Source organism: Elgaria multicarinata, chromosome 4 (genome assembly GCF_023053635.1).
Source record: "Elgaria multicarinata webbii isolate HBS135686 ecotype San Diego chromosome 4, rElgMul1.1.pri, whole genome shotgun sequence".
Taxonomy (NCBI): Eukaryota; Metazoa; Chordata; class Lepidosauria; order Squamata; family Anguidae; genus Elgaria; species Elgaria multicarinata.
Window position 1 is genome coordinate 120232953 of NC_086174.1, and position 21512 is coordinate 120254464.

Consider the following 21512-nt stretch of genomic DNA (forward strand, 5'->3'; position numbering starts at 1 on the left):
GGTTTAATTTGTTTTTAGTTGTTTACTTCAAGAGGAAGTAATGAGGGACAAATGCGAGGGCAGAGAAGCGACAGATGTGATTTCCCCCTGCATGATGATGCTCCAAGGTCAAGCAATAGCTAGAGGAAGGAGAGAGGTGATTTGGAGCGTCATCACATGGGGAATTACCATGGCTTCTCCGCTCTTGTGTTTGGCCCTCATTACTTCCTCTTTTGAAAGAGGAAGTAAGCAAAGTGAACGTGGCCCATCCAGTGGGCTGTTTTAATCATGTTGCTTCTCCCGTACACAGCAGGAGATAGCTGCAACTTCTGCCTTTAAAAATAAGTCAGACAAGGCTAGAAGGGGCGGGAGGCAGATGATGTCATGAGAGGGACCAGCGAAAATCTGTGAGTGTCCAGTAATGAGGGTGCAATAAAACACTCGTCTGATGGAGCTCTTGGTTTATTCTGCTTTTCCCCTGCAGCACTTTTCACATTATTCTGTAAAAGTAATGATATTTATTCTTAATCTTTTGTAGGGGGAGAGAGTGTTGATCTCAGTTTTGGAAATTCCCGTGCTTCAATGAAATGCAGTTCCTTTTTGCTTGTTTATTTGCTTGTACTTTTCCACAATCAATTTTTTTTTTTTTAAGAAAGGGAGCTTCTCTTGAGGGAAGTTCTCAATTGGAAATGTCTCACACAATTTAAATACAAGGAAATGGTGTTCAGCTATTTAATACATACCACTTGCTCATATTTTGGGTGTAGGTTGTTTGAAGACTGATTTGCATATATGTTGTTTATTTCTCAGAATGATATAAAATGAAAATACTTCTGATTTATCGACCAACTATTCCTAGCTAATCAAAAGATATGCATTTGCATAATACCTTTTGGGCTATTTCTCTGTAAGGATACTGTTAACATGGAGATTTCTCTTGCCTCATTGGCCTCTTTTCTTTGCTTAGATTTACATTTGTGCTTAGAATTCTCTAAGTTTATTTTCTTTTTTCTGAGCAGCAATGATGCTGTTCTAGCTTTGTAGGGGGAAATGTGCGTGGACAAAGAAAAGGAGAAAAGGCCGACTTAAGCCTGCATATTCCTAAATAATTATTTTATCAATGTAGTTATGCAAAATCTAAAGCAATTTTTATTTTGTTTATTTAATCAAGATGTTGTTCTTACTTTACTAGAAAAGGGGCTACGCTAGTGATCCTGCAAAACATTTAAAATATGCTTAAATGAGGGTACCTGTATAGTACCCTTGGTAGCCAAATACACATATATTATAGTGCAATCCTATATACATCTACTCTGATGTAAGAGCCATTGAATTCAACGGGGTGTACTTCTAGGGAAATGGGCATAGTATTGCAGTTTTAGGTTACAATCCTGTATTCAATTACCTAGCAGTAAGTACCCTTGGACCCAGTGGGCTCATTTCTGAGTAATGTATAGGATTGCACTGTTAATAAAGTATTTTAGTTGGTCAGGACTAAGAAAGTCTCAAATGAACACTTACAAATGAAAAGATGTGAATTATGCTAGTAAATGTGTCCAATATTCCCCATGAATATTTCCATACTTTTAACAAGTAGAATATTGACTTGAGAGCATGAGCTCTGAATCATTAAGTCAGTGAGTGCTCTTGGACAATTTACAGTCACTCAGCCTTAGCTTCCTGTATTATTATCTTAAAAGAGGGTTGTAAAAATTATTATTAAGAATGTGAAGCTCCTTTTTTAAAAAAAGCTACAGTTATGTTTGTTATTAAGTAATACCACAGTTTACAGCCCAGGTCGTATCTTCACTTGTAATGTCAGAAATGCCTTCTGTCCATAAAATAATATTATCTTCTTAAAATCATCTTAGCTGTTGAAGGCATTCCCTAATCATGCAAATTATGAATCAAACAAGGAAATAAGCCTAATAACGTATTTCCCAAAATCAACTGATTTCTTACTATTCTCTTTCATCAAAGGGACTGACAATTTCTCCAGTACATAGGCAGCTGTGAAATTCTATCATACATTTTGGGAATGAAATTTGCTTAAGTCTTCAGCTGTGGGCTTCAGTTCCTTTCATATTCTTTATACATTCATATCCCTAACCAAAGTGGAATAAATTTTGCACCATAAGCAAATGTATGCTTAACTTGTTTAATTTATATAGGTCACATATTTTCAATTGTTTTAGTGTAGTTTCTGAGACTGTATCCCTGTGCCAAGTCTTAGCTGCTTGATACATATATTCTGTTTTGCCTATTACTTATTTATTTAACTGTATAGACCAATTCATAGGAAGAGTTATAAACAGCAACAATAATGGGATAAATCTTCTCTCTATGGATATAGACAGATCTGCTATTTTTCTGCTATCCGTTTTCAATGCACTCAAAGATAGTGTGCATTAGAAGGTCTGTGTGTATCTTCCATATCTTTTATCCAACACCCTCCTGCCCAACTCACTTTCTGCTCAGTTATGCACATTCTGAAGATAGTTTTAAGCGCTGATACTGGCCAGTGTAAGGGTACCCATGTTGTTTTCTCAAGACCAGTAATTCAGGGCAAAAAAATGGGAAAATATATGACTCAGTTGTATTCAACAATGATTACAAATGGATCGTACTAAAATAAATCTGTCCACAAGACTACTGGCACAACAGGGTAAAATTTTGATTGTGACCTTTGACACCTTCAGTATAGGAGGATGGCAGGCCTCCAATGTTTGGATGGAAGTGAGGACAAGACCATATGTGTCCTGGGCAAGACTTCCACCAATGGAAAAGAAAGACTATCCTTGAATCAACTGACCCAGGAATCCCTTTTGAAAGCCTAAGTGGTCACCTTATGTTAAATAAATAGAACTGGAGCTAATTGTGTTAGATTGTTCTTGCTTATCTCATTCTTTGTCTCTCCTCACTTTTATACCACCTTTTCTCTTTGTGCAATATCTCTCCCCTCCCCTTTCTTACAATAATAATAATAATGATGATATCCTAACTTTGTGCTACCTTTTGATAAAATGCTATGTATGTTACATGAGATGTGAGACATCTATAAATGTCTTCAGAAATGTTTCTAGGAAAGCAGAAACATAGATCATAGTGTTAACTCCAGTTCCCTTTTATTGGAGCCATAGTAATGATATAATGTCCTCCTGTCACCCACTCCAAATATTTCCCACATGCAGTTCTACACATCCTCTTTTTTCTTATGGTCCTTTCCAACTCCCCACAGCCCTTTTGGTTCAAACTAATTTGGCATCCAACCAGGGCAGCATCTCTTACTCAAGGGTCATTGACCCACAGTACATCATCCATGCCTTTCTTAAGTTAACTGCAAGCATAAGCATTATATTAAAACACAGAACCATAGGAGCAATGGCTCTGCTTCTGCCAAGGCAGTACTATTGCTTCTCCAGGAAGGCCTTCAGAATAACATGATTAAGTAGAAAGGGACATAGAAGTTGTGTTGCATTCAGGCACAGTAAATTAACTTTGTATTGTCCTCTTAAATACAGTGCAGAATCCCACCCAACCCACCCCTTGTCTCTTTTCTTGGATTTAAAGAAACTCTGCTACAGGCCTGCATGAAAACTCTGTCAGGGAGTTGTACATATTTTTCTAGTTAATGCATTTGTTAGTCACCAACACCTGTGTAGAGTCCAATTATAGAAGCCAAAGGTTCAGCCTTCTCACTCTTGGCTAGGGATGGGTGAGAATTTCATTCAGTTCATTTTTTATAGGAGTTTACTAAAATTTGGACATTTCTTCATAAATGGTATGGAAGGAACCTGACATCCAATAAATAAATAAATCTAATATTATAGAAAGCAAACTTGACATAGTCATCCATCCAGACAGAGGAATTTGAGTGCTTAGCTCTTAAAAGTCTGGATTTGAACCCCTGTGAATTTAGCTATTTTTGTGGTGCTGTCTTTGAGTTGCCATCACTTCTTTTAACTTCTTTTCTAACAGTCTCCTCATATTTAACAGGCTAAATGACAGGCAGGTACAATATGGCCCTCTCCATGTAAGGAATAACTTTCCCTTATGAATTTGGCTGGTACAGATTTGTAAGAATATTGTTTGGGTCGTTTTTAAAAAAGAACTTGTAAGAACTCACAATTTTCTTCATAAACATGATGGCAAACAGTTTAAAACAGTTCAAATGCAGAGGACGCAAAACTGACAGATCCCCCCCATTCCTACCTTTGGCTAATTGAAGGCTTGCAGCTGTAGCTCTTTGATGCCAACTGTCTGAGGCAGCATGTAGACCGTTTGTTCATGCATCCTTTGGGCCCTGGTGGTTTGAGGGACAGGCAAAGAGGGACTAATTCAGCTACCGACAGTCTTCTGAAAAGATAGGGATCCAGTACTGTAATGGAAAATGATTATCATGAAACCTCAGCTTGATTCCTACAGTTTATCCTGTGATGTTTGTGGATTGCCATCCTTTATGCCTGAACTCTCTTTCTCTTTTTAATTAGAAAAACCACGGGAAGCTTGCTTTGACCCTGGCAACATAATGAATGGAACTAGAATTGCAGCAGACTTTAAACTTGGATCAAGTATCACCTACCAGTGTGATTCTGGTTACAAGATTATTGATCCTTCTACTATTACTTGTGTGATTGGTGTTGATGGAAAACCTGCATGGAATAGAGTTTTGCCATCATGTAACGGTATGTACTTCATCTGAGAACTTTCTCTTTCTCCACGTGTGGTCCAAAAATTGGATCGAAAGCAGTGCGATCTGCAGCGGCCAGAGCCCTGGGAAAAACTAAAGCTCCCAGGGTTCCCTGATTTCAGACATGCTGTTAGTCAGTGTGGCAAGGCAACTGTGACAGGAGGGGAGACACCATCTTTTCTTCCCATGGCTTGCCTTTGCTGCTGTTCTTACATCTTACTGTGCTGAATGGCAGAAAAGCTGGTGAACTAGGAGTGGTGGCTAGCATGGGGTAAATATTTCCAAAGCCCTTGTATTTGGCTTGGGAAATTTATCTGAGCTTTTCCCAGAACCTTGAAAAAATTATGAGAGTTTCAGAGAGCCCATCCATCCCTATAGAGCACATATTTCACATGAAGAATGACCCAGGTTCAATCCCTGGTGTCTCCAATTAAAGAATCAGGGAGAAAAGGAAATGAAAGACAGCTGCCTGAAATCCCAGGGAGTTCTCACCATTCAGAGTTGACAATACTGGGCTAGCCAGACAAATAGCCTGACCAGATACATGGCAGCTTTCTATCTTACGTGTCTAAATGTTGCCTCAGTGATACTGCAATCCAAAGCATGTCTATAGGGAAGTGAGTCCCATGAAGTTCAGTATGACTTATTGCAAGTTAGTGTATGTAGGATTGTAGCCATGATTACACAGAAAAAATAGTCCTACAACTCCCAGCAGTCCCCAGCCATGCTGGCTGGGAAATGCTGGGAGTTGTAGGACTCTTTTCTGTAAAAGCATGAATAAGATTGTGCCCTTAGTTATTTAGCAGAACAAAAGAAACCAGCAATCTTCTTCTCACAGTTCTACAATCTTGTAGAGGAGCCTGGAGGGCATCCTTTGGCAGACCATTTTATGGGGTTTGTTGAAATGGAATTAGAAATTATTACATTTCATGTGATTTTAAATATGGTATATGTAAAAATTTAAATATGGTATATGTAGAAAGCTCTGGCGTGGGCTGGTCCATGAAGTCACGAAGAGTCGGAAACGACTGAACGAATAAACAACAAAAATATGTAAATTGCTTTAAGCTTAGGAAAAGCTCATGGCAAAAATGATAATGTTATCCCAGTTATTTGTAATTTATACAAAACCTTCCTACTTTTTCCACATTGTTGCTCAATCAGTTTTCCTTCTAGATGTTATTTGTCACCTATAGTAATAAAGGTGATGACGATGAGGAGAAAAAACATGATAGTAAATAAATGTTCCAAATAAATATTAATGTAGTTTTAAAATAACAGAAATTAATTTCTCAAAGCTAGCAGGCAATTGTTGTGTGAGGCGATGTTTGCTTGAAGGTTTTTGATTGATGAGTATGTAATTACAGGTTAAATATCAGATATAGGAGCCCTGTCTTTTTTATATGGTCACCCTATACTAGTGCAGATTGAGGTATGTGTTCAGGTGAATGTAGAGCGAAAGGGGAAACCAGTGAAAATCCCCCTTTTTTCACTCACAAAAGGGTCCTTTGGATCAAAGAGCTGTCAGTGGAAGCACGCAAATGGATATAACCCAGGGAAAGGTCATAGCTGCAGTAAAGGTGCCGACTTTGGCATCTAATAAATATCTGCTAATCACGCAACTCCATTTTGAAAGAGTACTTGCTATTAAATTTTACTTATAAATCTCTATTATGTTTCCCATAGTCGTATTTTTCCTACAGTAAAAATCTTCAACATCTTAAGCCTTTTGTCACAGAGAAAATGCATTAACCTGCTGATCTTTTTGATTGTACCTTCCTGTAGTTTTTTCCAGCAATACAATATCTTTTTGAGATGGAGGTGACCAAAACTACACACTATTTTTTTTAAATGTGGGAACACCATATATTTATATAATAGTACTGTGATATTTGCTATTTTATTTTCAGTCTCTTTCCTAATAATTCTAACACTGACTTTTCCTTTTCACTGCTACATCACACTGAGCTGATGTTTTCAATAAGCTTTCCACCGTGACCTCAAGATCTCTTTCTTGAGTGGTGACAGCCAATTTAGACCCCATCAATGTGTATATGTCTACTTCAAGTGCATCAGTTTGCACTTACATTGAATCTCATCTGCCATTCTGTTGCGCAGTCACCCATGTTTTTGAAATGTATTTTTAGAGCACTTCACAGTGTGCTTGGGGTTATAGTATTCGGAATAATTAGGTGGAAATGGCAAACTTGGCTACTTCACTAGTCGTCCCTCATTAAGTATCAATTATAAATTAGTTAAATAACACTGGTTTAAACAGATTGTTGCATTCTTCCATTGTTAAAACAATCCGTTTAATGATTGCTATCTACAGATTCTGTGGATTTGTTTTGTTTTGTTTTTATTTTACGAGCTATGAATCCATACACTGATAGCACCTTTCCTCATGATTTCTTGATTTTCTCAGGAGTCTTTGGAAAGAAAACAGTATATAAAGAAACCTTATTTATTCTTACCTGGACAGGAGCTACACTACTGCTTTAAAACGGTTTATAAGAGTTTTGTCAACGGATGGGGGCCCAGGACACACTCCATATACAGTTTTCAAAATGTTTTTCAACTGTTTTAACCTGCTTGGTGTAGATCTGTCCCTGATTTTTATTGATTTGTTGTGGTCCCAACATCTAAAACAAATCTCACATACTAAGTTTTCAGTATTGTAATGTATGGACTAAATCCAACATAATGTTAGTGGGGGAAAAGTTGCTGTACTAGTGGAACTCTGCTGCCTTTTCTCCATTGCATAAGCAGTTGTGCAAGTGGAGCTATAGTTGGATTCTCCCCTTGTGCATAGTTCTGAACTTGGTTTCTGCTAGCGAAATATCATTTGCACTAGCAGAATGACACTGTTAGATGGCCACTGTGTGAACAGAGTGCTGGACTAGATGGACCCTTGGTCTGATCCAGCCTCAGGGCACTTCTTTTGTTCTTAAGATTCCTAATGTGTCTAAGTGTATGGTTTTTTAAAAAAACTTTGGGTTAACAGCATAACATATTCCATATCTCTGCTATCATATCCTTGTATATGCCTGTTTGCTACCTTAACTCTTCTGGTGCTACCACTTCTGTCACCTAAAGGGCTCCTGCTTTCTCAAATTACTCTGACCTTTCTCTTTTGCTATACGTTTGTAATACCATTTCTGTTAGGGCCAAAACAGACATTAGTTTAAATCTATATCTAGCAGCTAGGACTTCCTGCTCCACACACAGCTTTTTTAAAAAAACTCTAGAGTAGGTTCAGGTGGCCCAATCCAGATCTGGACCCTAATGTGGGGTATTAGGCGTTTTGAGATCCAGACAGAGCTTCCTGCACCTACTCTAGAGTAAAAAAAAAAGGTGGGGGAGACGTAGTTATAGATACAAATATATACATTCATTTCTGGTTTTGCTCTCACTTCCTTCAACCCCCCCACTCAAACTATATTATAACGGAATGCATATCAGTGGGATTTAGAAATGTTTAACATTGATTGGATTGTACACTTAAAAATGTTCTTTGCCTTTTTGACCACGAGAAAGGTAGTAGTTCTGCATGGCTATTCTGAAATTGTTGGTAATTGCAGATGCCAAGAGTTAGATGTATTGGAGTACAGGAGGTGAAATTACAGCATTGAAGACTTGTTTGCTCTATGCCAGAAATTTGTCTTTTTAGTGGTAATCACAAAACTCAGCATACATAATCATGTGAAGCAATTTAGCAATGTAAACCAGCACTCAGAGCACATGATCAGTCATGGATATTGATCCCATCATTTTGCAATTTATATTATCCTAGACACCTCATATTACATATGAATTATGCAGTTAGCAGGATGGGAAAGGACCAGGATGGAAATTTGATTATGATCAACTTCATACCATTCATGAATAGTGTTAAAAATACTATCCGAATTATGACTGTATTATTATCAAATGTTGAATTATGTTTTTTCTCTTTGCAGATTGCATCTAGTATTGTGACTACCAGTTCATAGACTACAATCCTAAACACACTTTCTAGAGATTAAGCCCCATGGGATACAGTGGGTCTTACTTCTAAATAAACATGCATAGAATTGTTTTGACAGTAACATAAATGTACTGAGTTCTTACTTTTATTACAATTCAATAACACTGCGCACCCCCTCACATTTAATGTTTACAACCTTTCTTTTTCCAGCTCCCTGTGGGGGCCAGTATATTGGATCAGATGGAGTGGTTTTATCACCAAATTACCCTCAAAACTACACTGTTGGGCAGACTTGTCAGTATTCAATTACTGTGCCTAAGGAATTTGGTAAGTTTTATTTCTGGAATGTAAAGTTTTGGAACTTTACCTTTCTGGAACATTTCTGGAATGTAAGTCTTTTTTTAAAAAACAGAAAACAAAACTGATTTTCTCTATGTAAAAGTTGCATGAAAAAGCTAAAAGTATATGTATTTGCCATTAATGAACACTGATGAAGAGTATAGACTATACTGCTCTTCAATATTTATCAAGAATATGCTTTTTATATTGTTTTGCTAGAATAATTGCAAAGCTCTACTCTCCAGGGCAATCAACAAGTAGAGTTAAGCATAGCAGATAACAATTATCCAAGGATATCATGAACTTTAATGGATTATTATTATTATTATTATTATTATTATTATTATTATTTATTTATTTATTTGTATCCCGCCTTTTGCCCAATGCTGGGCCTCAAGGCGGCCTTACAAAGTTTAAAACTTACATTTGTGGGGGGAGGGACATAAACATTTAAAATACACAACAAAATTATGAGACCTTAACACAGATGGAGGGCCAAATTACTCTTCAAAGGCCTGCTGGAACAAAAAAGTTTTAGCCTGCTTCCGAAAGCCCATCAAGGAGGGAGCCAGCCTAGCTTCCCCAGGAAGAGAGTTCCAAAGCATTGGAGCAGCCACCGAGAAGGCACCCTCCCATGTTCCCACCAAGCGCGCCTGTGAAGATGGTGGGACTGAAAGAAAGGCTTCCCCAGAAGATCTCAAAGCACGAGCAGGTTCATAAGAGAGAATACGTTCTTTCAAATAACCTGGACCCGAGCCATATAGGGCTTTATAGGTTATAACCAGCACTTTGAATTGAGCCCGGAAACAGACTGGAAGCCAGTGGAGCTGTTTTAACAGGGGAGTTGTATGCTCCTTGTAACCAGGGAATAATCATTTGTTATTCTTAGTTCATACATGGTACACCTATAACGCCTTACACAACTTGGGACCACAATACCTGATGGAACACCTCTCCCGACATGAACCTACCCATACACTGTGCTCAACATCTAAGGTCCTCCTCCGAGTGCCTACTCCGAGGGAAGCTCGGAAGATGGCAACAAGGGAGAGGGCCTTTTCAGTGGCGGCCTCCCAGTTATGGAATGATCTCCCTGATGAGGCTTGCCTGGCGCCAACATTGTTATCTTTTCAGCACCAGGTCAAGACATTTCTCTTCTCCCAGACATTTAACAACATACGCTAAATTTGTTTGTTTTTTAATGGACCCCAGAACTGTTGTTGTTTAAATGGATACTGTTGTTTTATACTGTTGTTTTTACATTTTTTGATGGTTTTAAATTTTGTATATTTCTTTTTAATGTTCACTGTTTTTAACTTTTGTAAACCACCCAGAGAGCTTTGGCTATGGGGCGGTATATAAATTTAATAAATAAATAAATACATCAGTAGTAATACTTTAAAAAAAAAATATTGAGTGTTCTTGTATTAAAGTATACGGCTGGAATTCAAAGGTCTAGTTCCACCTACCCCCAAGAGCTTTGGCCTTGTGTCTCTAACACCCCATGTTACCCAGAATCATTGAATAAGCTATTAAATTCACTGCTTTCTTAATTTTGTTGGGAAGTTGTATATAGAAATAATAATAATAATAATAATAATAATTCCTGAATCAGTAAAAGACAGCATGACCTGGCAAAGCCCATCATTTCTTGTCTAGAAAAAATTCCACAAGTGAGAAAGAGTAATAATAATAATAATAATAAATTTATAATAATAATAAATTAATAATACACTTGGTGGGGTTAGGGGTGTCAGGCAGTTGCCTGCTGCTCAAAGCAAAATAGTCAAAAACCACACTTGACTCACCTGAGCCCTTTGAAAATATTGAATAGCTCTTTGGGTTCCAGCCAATCTATTTTTCCAAAATGTAATACATAGAGAAAGTGACCTAAAATTAGTAGTGATATAATGATTGAAAATCATTAGAATCATTCCCATGTCACAACATTGGCCCTAGATTGAGGTGACAAGGATCTGTAGATGCAGTAGACTGAAAGGATAAACATTTTGGAAATATCAGATGATGTAAATGTTTTCTTTATCTTCCTGCCACTGAATTTAATTGATCTGAAGCTGTAGTTTTGCACAGTGGAGTCTTAATCACTCCCTCTGAAAGCAAATGCAAGCAGTGAGTGCCAATAGCTAGGTAGCCAAAACAGTCCCTCTGAGAAAGAAGAGGTGGGAGGTTCCCCCAAGCAAAATCTTTAAAAAGGATTACCTTTACAATGAAAACCTAAGAAAACCTCCCATAGAACATTGAACACTGAGCATGCTCAGTAGCCAAGGTATGTTAAGCATCAGCGGGGGAGGGGAAACGGGGGTGAACAGGGGAGGGGGATGGGAGGACGGCATGGCATTGCCAGCTAGCTGGAACCCTGAGCAGCAGCAGTCCTATTAGGGCACAAGGATCCATTGCAAGATTTTGTTGCTGATGTCATTATATGATAACTGTCTACTGAGAAAAAGTCTTGCCTACAGTTATCGTATGCTGTTGATTTAGGTGAGCATGGCTATTACATGATTGCAGAGTGATAAAGTAGCATTTTCAAGCAAGTATATAACTCTGCTCCATGGGCTGAGAAGGTTTGTTTTGGCAGGTGTTTCTTTACAAATAAAGCAAATTTGCTGCATCCACGCAGATGTAATCCTTCAAAAAAGAATCTGGAGTTCAAAATGTAATATGCTTGGGTGTGCCTAGTTGGATAGACTAGCAAGTGCCTACACAGAGACCTCAGCAAACCTACCATTCTTCATCCAGTTTGTTCCAACTTCAGTGCTAGGAAGTCTATGAAGTGCTAGGAAGTATTTGTTATTGTGTTCTAGCTAAAATTGTTTAAAAATAGACAGGTTTCCAGAGTTATAAGAACAATACCTCACCCCACCCCATCAATATTATGCTGAACTGGGATGGAATTGATTGTGTGGTATTGAGTATAGGTGAAACAAACATTTTTCCATGGATTATTATGGACATGGCTGCTGATATCTGCTAGGTGGTGGGAATTCGCCCTGCAACACAGTTGAATTTGGAGATCCCTGGAGTTGGCTAGCAAACATAAATAAATAGATTTTGGCTTTTGACTGCAGTTAAGGAAGAAGAAATGCTTAGAAGGTGGTTTCTATAGTTTCTGTATCCCCAAGACATGTTTCTTTTAACTGCAATGTTAAAAAGGCTGTGGTTTCTTTTAAAAAATAAATCTTATCTTTGAAAAATAAATTGTGGAGAGAAATGAGGATGACTGAACTGACAAAAATTATTCATTTTTGTTCCAATTTAGAAATAAGCATCTTTAAAACAAAACAAAACAAAAAACCACACACATCAGAATCTTTTTTTTCCTCTGAGACTGAGTAAATACAATTTCACAGTAGGTAAATGCAATACTGACAATGAGGGAATTAACTAAATTCGATCAGATAACGCATTTCAATGATTCATTGTCTTATTTCACTAACCCCACTGTGCATCATGGGGAACATTACATTACTCTTTGCCTGAGTGTGGTTTTTTGGTGACTTTAGACTAGGAATAAAATATGAAATAAGGTATCGACTGCATTATAGCTCCCTGCAGATAAGACTACGTTTTGTTACTGTGTTTTTCTTTCTTGCCGTTGTAGAGGTTATAAAACAGACATGGGAAAAAGACTTGAGCATTGGACCATTTAAATAAGAAATCATTGAGCATTCAGAATTATTAGTGTCCCAAGATAGCAATTACAATAAAAGTATATTGGAGTTATATGCAGGGGATATATTTATGACACTAAAGGCTGAGTAACAAAATATTTTTTTTCTTTACCTTGTGGTCAAGTAGACAAATAATTTATCAGCACCACATTGAAACTGATAAGTTCTCTGATACTGATATTTAATTTCTACGCATGAGGAGAACACTGAACTAACGTTTTAATAGCTATAAGAAAATAATAATTAACAGACATATTTCTGTTAAATGAAGATTTATTCTTAGAATTCAGTATTTTCTTCAATATGTTACAAAGGAAATATATAGATAGTAACAAAAAGGCAAAGCCTATGTTTTGAAATGTGGCTTTGAATTGCTATATCTTGGCCTGAGGTGAGGTCAGTCTTGCCAGCGGTTTCCTAATGGGCACCACAGTTCACTATGGCATGCCGGGAGAACGTTAAAGACATTTTATTTATTTATTTATCACATTTATATCCCACCTTTTTTCTTCCATGGAACTCAAGGCAGCATACGTAACCCTCCTCCTCTCCATGTTAAAAAAGTTACTCTTCAGGAGTGTGGGGCAGTCACATCTGCAAGGTATGGAGTGATGAGTTGAAGCAAGTTGTTCAACAGCACAATGAATCCACCAAGATTCTGCTGTGGATAAAGAAGCCTAGCTGGCTTCTCTGAGCATACCATTTGGAGTTCACGTGAGCTGTCTAGAATGATACCTCACCAGCCACAATCAAATCCAGCATGGGGAGTGGTGTGTTTAATGCATGCTGACTCTACTGAATATAATAAGAGACATCTGAGGTGGCATTTCAAATGGTGTGGGGGTTCTAGGCCTAAACTAGAAAATCTCCTCCTGTGCTCTAGTCCTTTGGTATGGCTAGGGGGCTGCTACCTATTGCCTGTGCTGTACTCAACTTGTACATGTGAAATAGTATCCTGGAAAGCCCCGGAATATCCTGGTCTATTCTCCAAGCCTCTGATGTGGCCAATATGGATAGGTGAGAATTTTGTTCCATTTTGGGTTTGATCAGAATTTACTCAAATCCACAAAGTTCTCCATATCTGGAGCAAAAAGAGCTTGAGATGTTTTAAAAGCCAAATGTAGAAGGAACTGAAACTGAGGTATTCATCCACCTGGAGATCAGGCAGGTGCCAACATTGTGCTGCTTCTGGCACCTCCTGAAAACAGCTCTTTTCCAGGAAGCATTCCTCAACTGACCAGCCACCGTTTTTATTGGTATTGTGTTTTAAATTGAACAATTTTAATACGCTGCTTTAATCTTTTTATCTTTTTACTGTTTTATTCCGGTGTTCACTGCTCTGGAATCTATTTTAGATATGGGGCAGTATATAAATATTGTAATTAAATAAATAAGCTAGGCCCAGGGCTTTGAGTGATTAACTTTTAAAAATCTGGGTTTGAATCCCTATATATCCAATCGTGTTAGAGTGAATTAGGAATTTCACCTCCTTTTTCTGATAGGCTACTCAACTTCTCCCCCCACCGCCTTGTACATAATACAGTGAGCTCATAGTCAACAAATACAATAATGGTCAGGTACATCATGGTCCTCTCCATGCTGGGAACAGCTGTACCTATTGCATTTGAGCAGTGCAGACGGGTAATGATTTTGTTTTAGTTCATTTTTTATAAGGATGTATCAAAATTCACAATGTTCTTCATATTTGGGAGAGAAAGAATTTGAGAAATGCAGGAGAAAGTAAAATCAATCGATTCATTAATCTCTGGTGGCTAATGAGTGGTTTTTTCTGTGGTGAGCAGAAGTCTTCCATACCCCTCCACAAAAGCTCTGGTGTGAATTGCAGTAGCTGGAATGGAACCTGCAATTGTGTCCAGGCATGTGCAAGGGACTAGTTGGCCTCTTTGCACATGGCTGCTGTTTAACCACTTCCAGAGTAGGCAGCAATCCACTACTACATGGGATGTACTGTTCAAATCCCAAAAATGCTTCTTCTCCAGCTGGCACACAGGGATATTTTTTTCTCCAGTTGCAGAGGATTTTGGAAACTTTCTGTAAGTGTGCAACGACGGTGAACAGAGGGAAAGTAAAATGTTTGAGTAACACGTTACATATATTCATTCAGAGATGGGGATAAGGGACAGGGTATATGAAGTGGCAACTTGCTTTCCCCTAAAATCACATTCGAAACTCATAGTCTTGTTGCCTAGAAGTCAGTGCTGCCTCTGCTAGACTCCTTAGATGTGTGCTGCTTCTGACAAGAGAAGTGTTGCCATTAAAGTGATCTAATCTGCAGAGCCCTGCTATGCTTAGATCTGCCCGCTGGAACAAAGCCCTCATATTTGCCTTGGGAAGACTGTATTACATATACCCCATGTCATCCTCTATCCTCAACAAGGGCTTTGAGCATTTTAAGGTATGCCACTATGCCGCTTCTCCCCTTCCTTCAAATTAAAGTCAAACCAGAACTCCAGGCACAGAGCAAGGCAGGTCTGATATGAGAGCCAGTCTTCAGGTAAAATATCGTTTGAAATACCATTCCTGCAAGTGTTTTTGTACCTTTCCGGAATTCTTCTGACTTCCTGTAAGAACTCAGCTAAGAAAACTGATGTCATAGAACCTGCAACGTCTTTGCACTGAAATAATCATATTCATCACAGTTGATCTTATTTCAGTTATGGAGATTGCATTTCCATTATCTCTACAGCTTCCAGAATGCAAATCATCATGTCAGTAATCTTCTGTGCACTATAACATTTCTAGAAGAGTGTCTTACTAACAATGTTCTAGAAATGTCAATGCATAGTAGGTTGTGAATTGTTGGCTGTCACAATCAGCGTCAATAATGTGCTAACAAGAAACCAAAGGTCACTATAGTTAACCTCAATAGATAAGGCATAAAACAAAACAAAACAAAATATTTTTACCCCTAATGAACTCAGGAAACTTAAGTTAATTTAACTTGTTTTATATTGAATACATATTTTCTTCTTTTATTACGTTTTACAGTTGTCTTTGGGCAGTTTGCCTATTTCCAAACAGCTCTAAATGATGTAGTGGAATTATTTGATGGAGAACATCCACAGGCTAGACTTCTGAGTTCACTTTCTGGATCTCACTCAGGTAAATAATATTCTATAGAAAATAAAAGTAATCTGCCTCAGTGTAGAAAACTTGGCTTTAATGAGCGTATACTCCTGGATCTGTAAAGCAGAACTATGCAACTGTATGCATGTATGCTGAATATCTTACTGAATGATTTAATGACTACACCATATATTCTCCAGTTCTCATTTTTGAGCTAAAAGTAGTGATTTCAGAATGGCAGAAGTGTATATCCTGCCTCCCCCCTAAAAAAACACCTTGGGCATGTCTACACCTATGGATGTAGAGGGCCAGAGGGGACAATCCCGGACCTACCTCCGGGATCGTCGCCCTCTGTTTACACGTGGCACACGACAGCCCAGGAGGACGTCTCGCCCACCATTTTGTTTACTTTTTTTATCAAAAAGAGGGAAGGAGCGTTCCTGCACAAAGGTAAGGGTTTTTTAAAAAATAAAAACAATAGTCCCGCTCTCCCCACCCCACTCCCGATGAGCATGGGAGCACGGAGCACGGAGCTCCTTGCAGTAACTCATGAGGAGCCAAGTCAAAAACGGGATGCCTAGCCACACATCCCACATTCATGGGATCAACCTGGGACCGTGGGAAAAGTCGGGATAGAAGGGTAGGGCGATATCCCAGAGGACCTCCCTGCCCCTGGGATCCCCTGTGTGTCATGTGGATACACAGGGATGATCCCAGGGCGATCCATGGGATATCGCCCCATCTAGCCATGCCCTTTGTGCAAATATTACCTTCTTCATTCATGTTAAGTGTCATTGTTTCTCCTTGCCAGTGTTGCAATTTCTGTAATTACTGCTTCTCTTTCATTCCTTTTATTAAGATGTGTGATCCTAGCCAATGTGAAATTATATAGTAAACTCAGAGACATTACAACTATATAGCCAATTAGCTCACTTGAGAGTGAGGGCAGAGCTTCTTGCATTAAACATGTGCCGTATCCCACACAACGTTGGATTACAGTGCATTCCTAATCAGAATTCTTTGTGTGATGATTGCCTCTGTTTCCAATGTTCAGAGGTGGATCCTGGTCCTTATGTAGCCAAAACAGCTTGTTTCATCTAGAAGAAGACTGTATCAGCAGGTTTAGTGGAAACCCAAGGGTTGACATTTCAGTGTCACACGAGCAGTCCCTCAACCCTTTGAATCGGATTTTAGCTGCCTGTAAGGACCTGCATAGGGGACGGGAAGTCTGTTCTACTAACAGTGTTAGTTCTGCTGGTAGACAGACACCAGGTTTGCAGAAATATGAAAACTCTACAGAAAAAAACTTGTCGGGGAATGAGGGGTCACCCACAAAACAGCCCAATGAAGACTGAGTATACTCAATGGCTGCATAATGCTGACTGGCCACTGGGGGAGGAAATGGAATAGAATATTTTGGAAGAAGCATGGCTGACTGACTGAAGCAGGAAACAGGAACTTTTTCTTGAAGATCCCAGTTATAACAGTGCAAATAACCCAATGAAGTCAATTGAAAAGGCTAGCAATGTAAATAAATGGGTGCATGTTTTTTGAAAGAAGTGCTGAAATAAATGTTTTCCAATATGCTGAAATTATTCCTGGAAAAAGATACATAATTTCAACATGGCTATAATGTCTTTTATTGTAATATTTTTTTTCAGAGTACTACCAATAAAAATACATTAAAAAGGCTAATCTTGTCTAAATACTAGATTCCATTGTTTTATGCCTGTGTGTATAAAAAAGGAGGTTGGTATTTATATTTATATTGTTCATGATTTCTTTTTTTAAAAACATATAGGAGAGACCTTGCCTTTAGCCACATCCAATCAGATTCTCTTGAGGTTTAGTGCCAAGAGTGGAGCTTCTGCCAGGGGATTCCATTTTGTCTACCAAGGTACTTTTTTTAAATATACCTTTTACTTCCCTGAGTTTTGTGGACTATGCATGGGCTTGTTGACAGCAAATATAATTATAGTACCAGATAAAATCTTAGCAATTATCTTTTCCCTAAAAAGTTATATTTCTTTCCTTTGTGATCACAGAGATAGGGCTGCTATAGATGTGATGTGGCATGTGTGAAAAACACTTAGCCACGCACTAAACTCCATATGTGCAGTATTCACATGCTATGATACCAGTGATTAATAATCCCAAATAAAGTTCTGGTATGCAAACACTAAATGCAAGGGAACTGACACATTGTTAAAAGCCCTTTCATTCAGACAGCACGATATGTGGAACCCGTACATGCATAGGTAAGTGCTTTTCACTTCCCTTGATTCTTATAAAAGATTGGTCAGTAGCCTTCTAAGGCCAATGAATAATGTATCCTAAAGTCTCAGAAACAAGAAAGCAAAAACAAAGAGGCCTAGATTTTGCACATTTTGAATCTACTCTCATGTACTCAGAGGGCTCTCATAATATCCAGTGCATTTGGCTATCAGAATTGGCTAAAGACAAAAGAAATACACCAGAATTAAATGTTACTAGCTATTTTTCGAACATGAAATGTCATTAAAGCATATATTGAAAGGGACATAGCAAATAGTGAGATTGCAATTGAAGTTTGAAAGCCATTTCTCTAAATTGTCAAGTTGCTGTGTCATCTGTGTACTGAAGATGAACATTTTCTTTTCATTTAATGAAAATTTAAAAAGCCGGCCATAATCCAACACTGTGTTTGGCACACATAAATCCACTGAAATAAATGGGCTTAAGTAGGGATGGATGAGAATTTCATTTCAGTTTTGATAAGAATTAACAAAATCTGCGAAGTTCTCCATATTTAGGACAAAAAGAACTTGAGAAGAATCTGGAAGGCATGTACTTCCTGGTCCACTCCATACTGGGAATAGCTATGCCTATTGAATGTGGGTGGTGGTCTGATGGTGGAGATAAGAATTTTCCAAAGTTTGTGAAGTTCTTCATTTTAAGAAGAGAAACAACTTTGAATGTGGGAGAAAGTGAAATGGACAGATTTGTCCATCCCTAGGCATAAGCTCACCTTTGTAGTGAAGGACAAATCAATCTATTTTTCAGCCTGTGTCACTTTTGCATTTGTTCACTCATTAATCTCTTGTTTCATTTTTTTTTAAATCTGCATTTTTGAACATACTTCCTCTTAAAATATGCATTTCTAAACATATTCTTTTTCAATTTTTTTTATTTTGAGCCAAGAATTGCATGGGCATTTTCAAAAGGTGTCCCTGCTCTGATTGTGAGGTGGTTGCTTCCTTCCATCCTGAGCAGAGAATGCTCTTTGAAAATGCTCTCACTTCTACTTTCCAAATTGCCCAGTCATTTTTATTGAGTTTATGGGCAACACCAATGTTTTTGAATAGAAAGTGCTCCAGTTCATTGAGTGGGAGTTGTGCTCAGTTCTTCTGTGAGGAGAGGAGATCCTTCCACAAGTTCAACCATTGGTTACTACCCTATGTTTTCTTCAATTCCGTATAGAATATAGTTCCAGGTTAGCAGAGGAGAAGCATTTCTTTATCATATAACAAATTATTCGGTTAGTGTATAATTGTTTGCTAGGTTGGGGAGGGTGAGAGTGTTGGGTTTGTTTTTGTTTGTTTTTCAGTCGCTAACATTAGGATATCAGATTATTTTGTCTAGTAGCCAGAAAGGATTGAATTTGAGAAATAGGGAATGCTGTTCTCAGCATCTCAAAATGAATTGAATAAGTAAGCCTGCTTTATTTATCTCTGGAGAACCTTGCAGCTATTCAAGTTTCCATTTTTGGAAGATGAATGTAGTACGATCCCTAGTCGTTAAAAGATTTAGCCAGGGCGTGTGGTTTGTGGCATTTAATTAGATTTAATAAATAAGCTTCCACAATTTGGGGATTTTCAATCTTCTTGTGAAATACAGGAACATATTTCCCAGGACTGCCTGTTAAAGTTAAAATACCTTTGAGAGCAGCATCCACATTCCTGAATGAAAACTCTAATCTGGCCTGGAAAGTCAATCATTTTATTTATCACCTAGTAGTATTCCAGATTGACCCTATTCCTTGTTCACTTTTCCACTAGGCTGGTTTTTATTTTGTTTCATAGCACTCACAGATGAAGAATAATGACTACAGAAAATGCATTTTGTTTCTGATACCATCTAAGAAGACTGGCTTGTCAATATTATAGCTTAGAATTAGGCTAAGGATTAGGGTGAGGGGAAGGAGGACAATAACTAATATGATTGTATATTCTGATCAAAACTAGTACAAGATGAGATTTCTACCTTTGGATTTTGATATAATGGGATTTTTCAATGCCAATTTCTGAACTACATATTTTTTCTTGTCTCATATGATCTGCCTTCCCTTTTCTGATGACTGCATTTCTTTATATTTTATACTTCACAAAAGGCATGAAAATTAGTAGTAGCTGTGCTATGAAAGACTGCAACCACACACATGTACACATACGCACACTCACTTGGCATTTTGTGATGTTAAAGTTAAATATCCTCACATTTTCAGTACAATTGTGTTTTTAAAGGATTCATTTCCATAATTACAAGGTGCTTGCTTACTTGCTATAGCACTTGGAAACATCCTGTGCTGCACAAGACTATGGATGGGTGAGAATTTCATTTCAGTTTGATCTTGATAAGAATTTTCCAGAATTTGTAAGATCCCCGATATTCAGGACAAAAAGAACTTGAGATTCAATTAATTTGGATATAGGAGAAACCAAAAAGAATAGATTTGTCCATCAAGACCATGATGGGCTCCAGGGCTAGCTATAACATACTTAAAGTGATGATGGGGAGGGAAATGCAGGTTAGGTTGTTTGGTGAGTATCCTACTTGATATTTTATTTATTTATTTATTTATTACATTTTTATACCGCCCAATAGCCAAAGCTCTCTGGGCGGTTTACAAAAATTAAAACATTATTATTATTATTATTATTATTATTATTATTATTTATTTATTTATATAGAACCATCAATGTACATGGTGCTGTACAGAGTAAAACAGTAAATAGCAAGACCCTGCCGCATAGGCTTACATTCTAATAAAATCATAATAAAACAACAAGGAGGGGAAGAGAATGCAAACAGGCAAAACACCAACAGGTTAAAAGCACAAATGCAAAATACAGTATAAAAAGCACAACCAGGATATCTCCTCCTTCTCTTATTTTCTCATGTTGGCACATGCCCCAGTGGGATGGTGATGTTGGATGTAGCCTCTGCTGCTACCTGGTTTATTTTATTTTATTTATTTATTTATTACATTTATATCCCACCTTTTTTCCTCCAGGGAACCTAAGGTGGTATACATAATCCTCCTCCTCTCCATTTTGTCCTCACAACAACAACCCTGAGAGGTAGGATGGACTGAGAGTCCATAACTGACCCAAAGTCACCCAGTGAGCTTCATGGCTGAGTGGGGACTAGAACCCGGATCTCCAGACTCCCAGTCCAACGCTTTAGCCACTACACCACACTGGCTCTCTGGTTTGGGCATGATGTGCCTCAGTGGGTGTTTGGCCTCATGAGCAGATGTGAAAGTGGGCCCTTCTGAGACCCACACCACCTTTCTGGCCTCTACTGTCAGCCTTGCCACGCGCCCATACTCTGCTACTAAGTAGTACACTGTTTGCTGTGTAGTATGCAGCCCTGCCTGCATAAGCTGAAGTCGAATGTCCATTTTTAAAAATCCAGTGACTTATCTTTTTTCAGCTACATAATATATTTTGGCTGCAATTGAGAATATTCTTACTGCAAGCTATTCCTAATCAAATCA

At 38.1% G+C, this 21512-nt stretch overlaps 1 protein-coding gene across 1 annotated transcript in view; it reads left to right on the forward strand.

Annotated features, from left to right (window-relative positions):
• Positions 1-21512, forward strand: part of CSMD1 (CUB and Sushi multiple domains 1) — a 1175554-nt gene that overhangs the window by 985134 nt on the left and 168908 nt on the right. Inside the window, exons 30-33 of the mRNA XM_063125095.1 lie at positions 4470-4664; positions 8847-8963; positions 15677-15790; positions 17556-17651. Coding sequence (XP_062981165.1) covers positions 4470-4664; positions 8847-8963; positions 15677-15790; positions 17556-17651 — 522 coding nt within the window. The remainder of the gene's footprint in view (positions 1-4469; positions 4665-8846; positions 8964-15676; positions 15791-17555; positions 17652-21512) is intronic.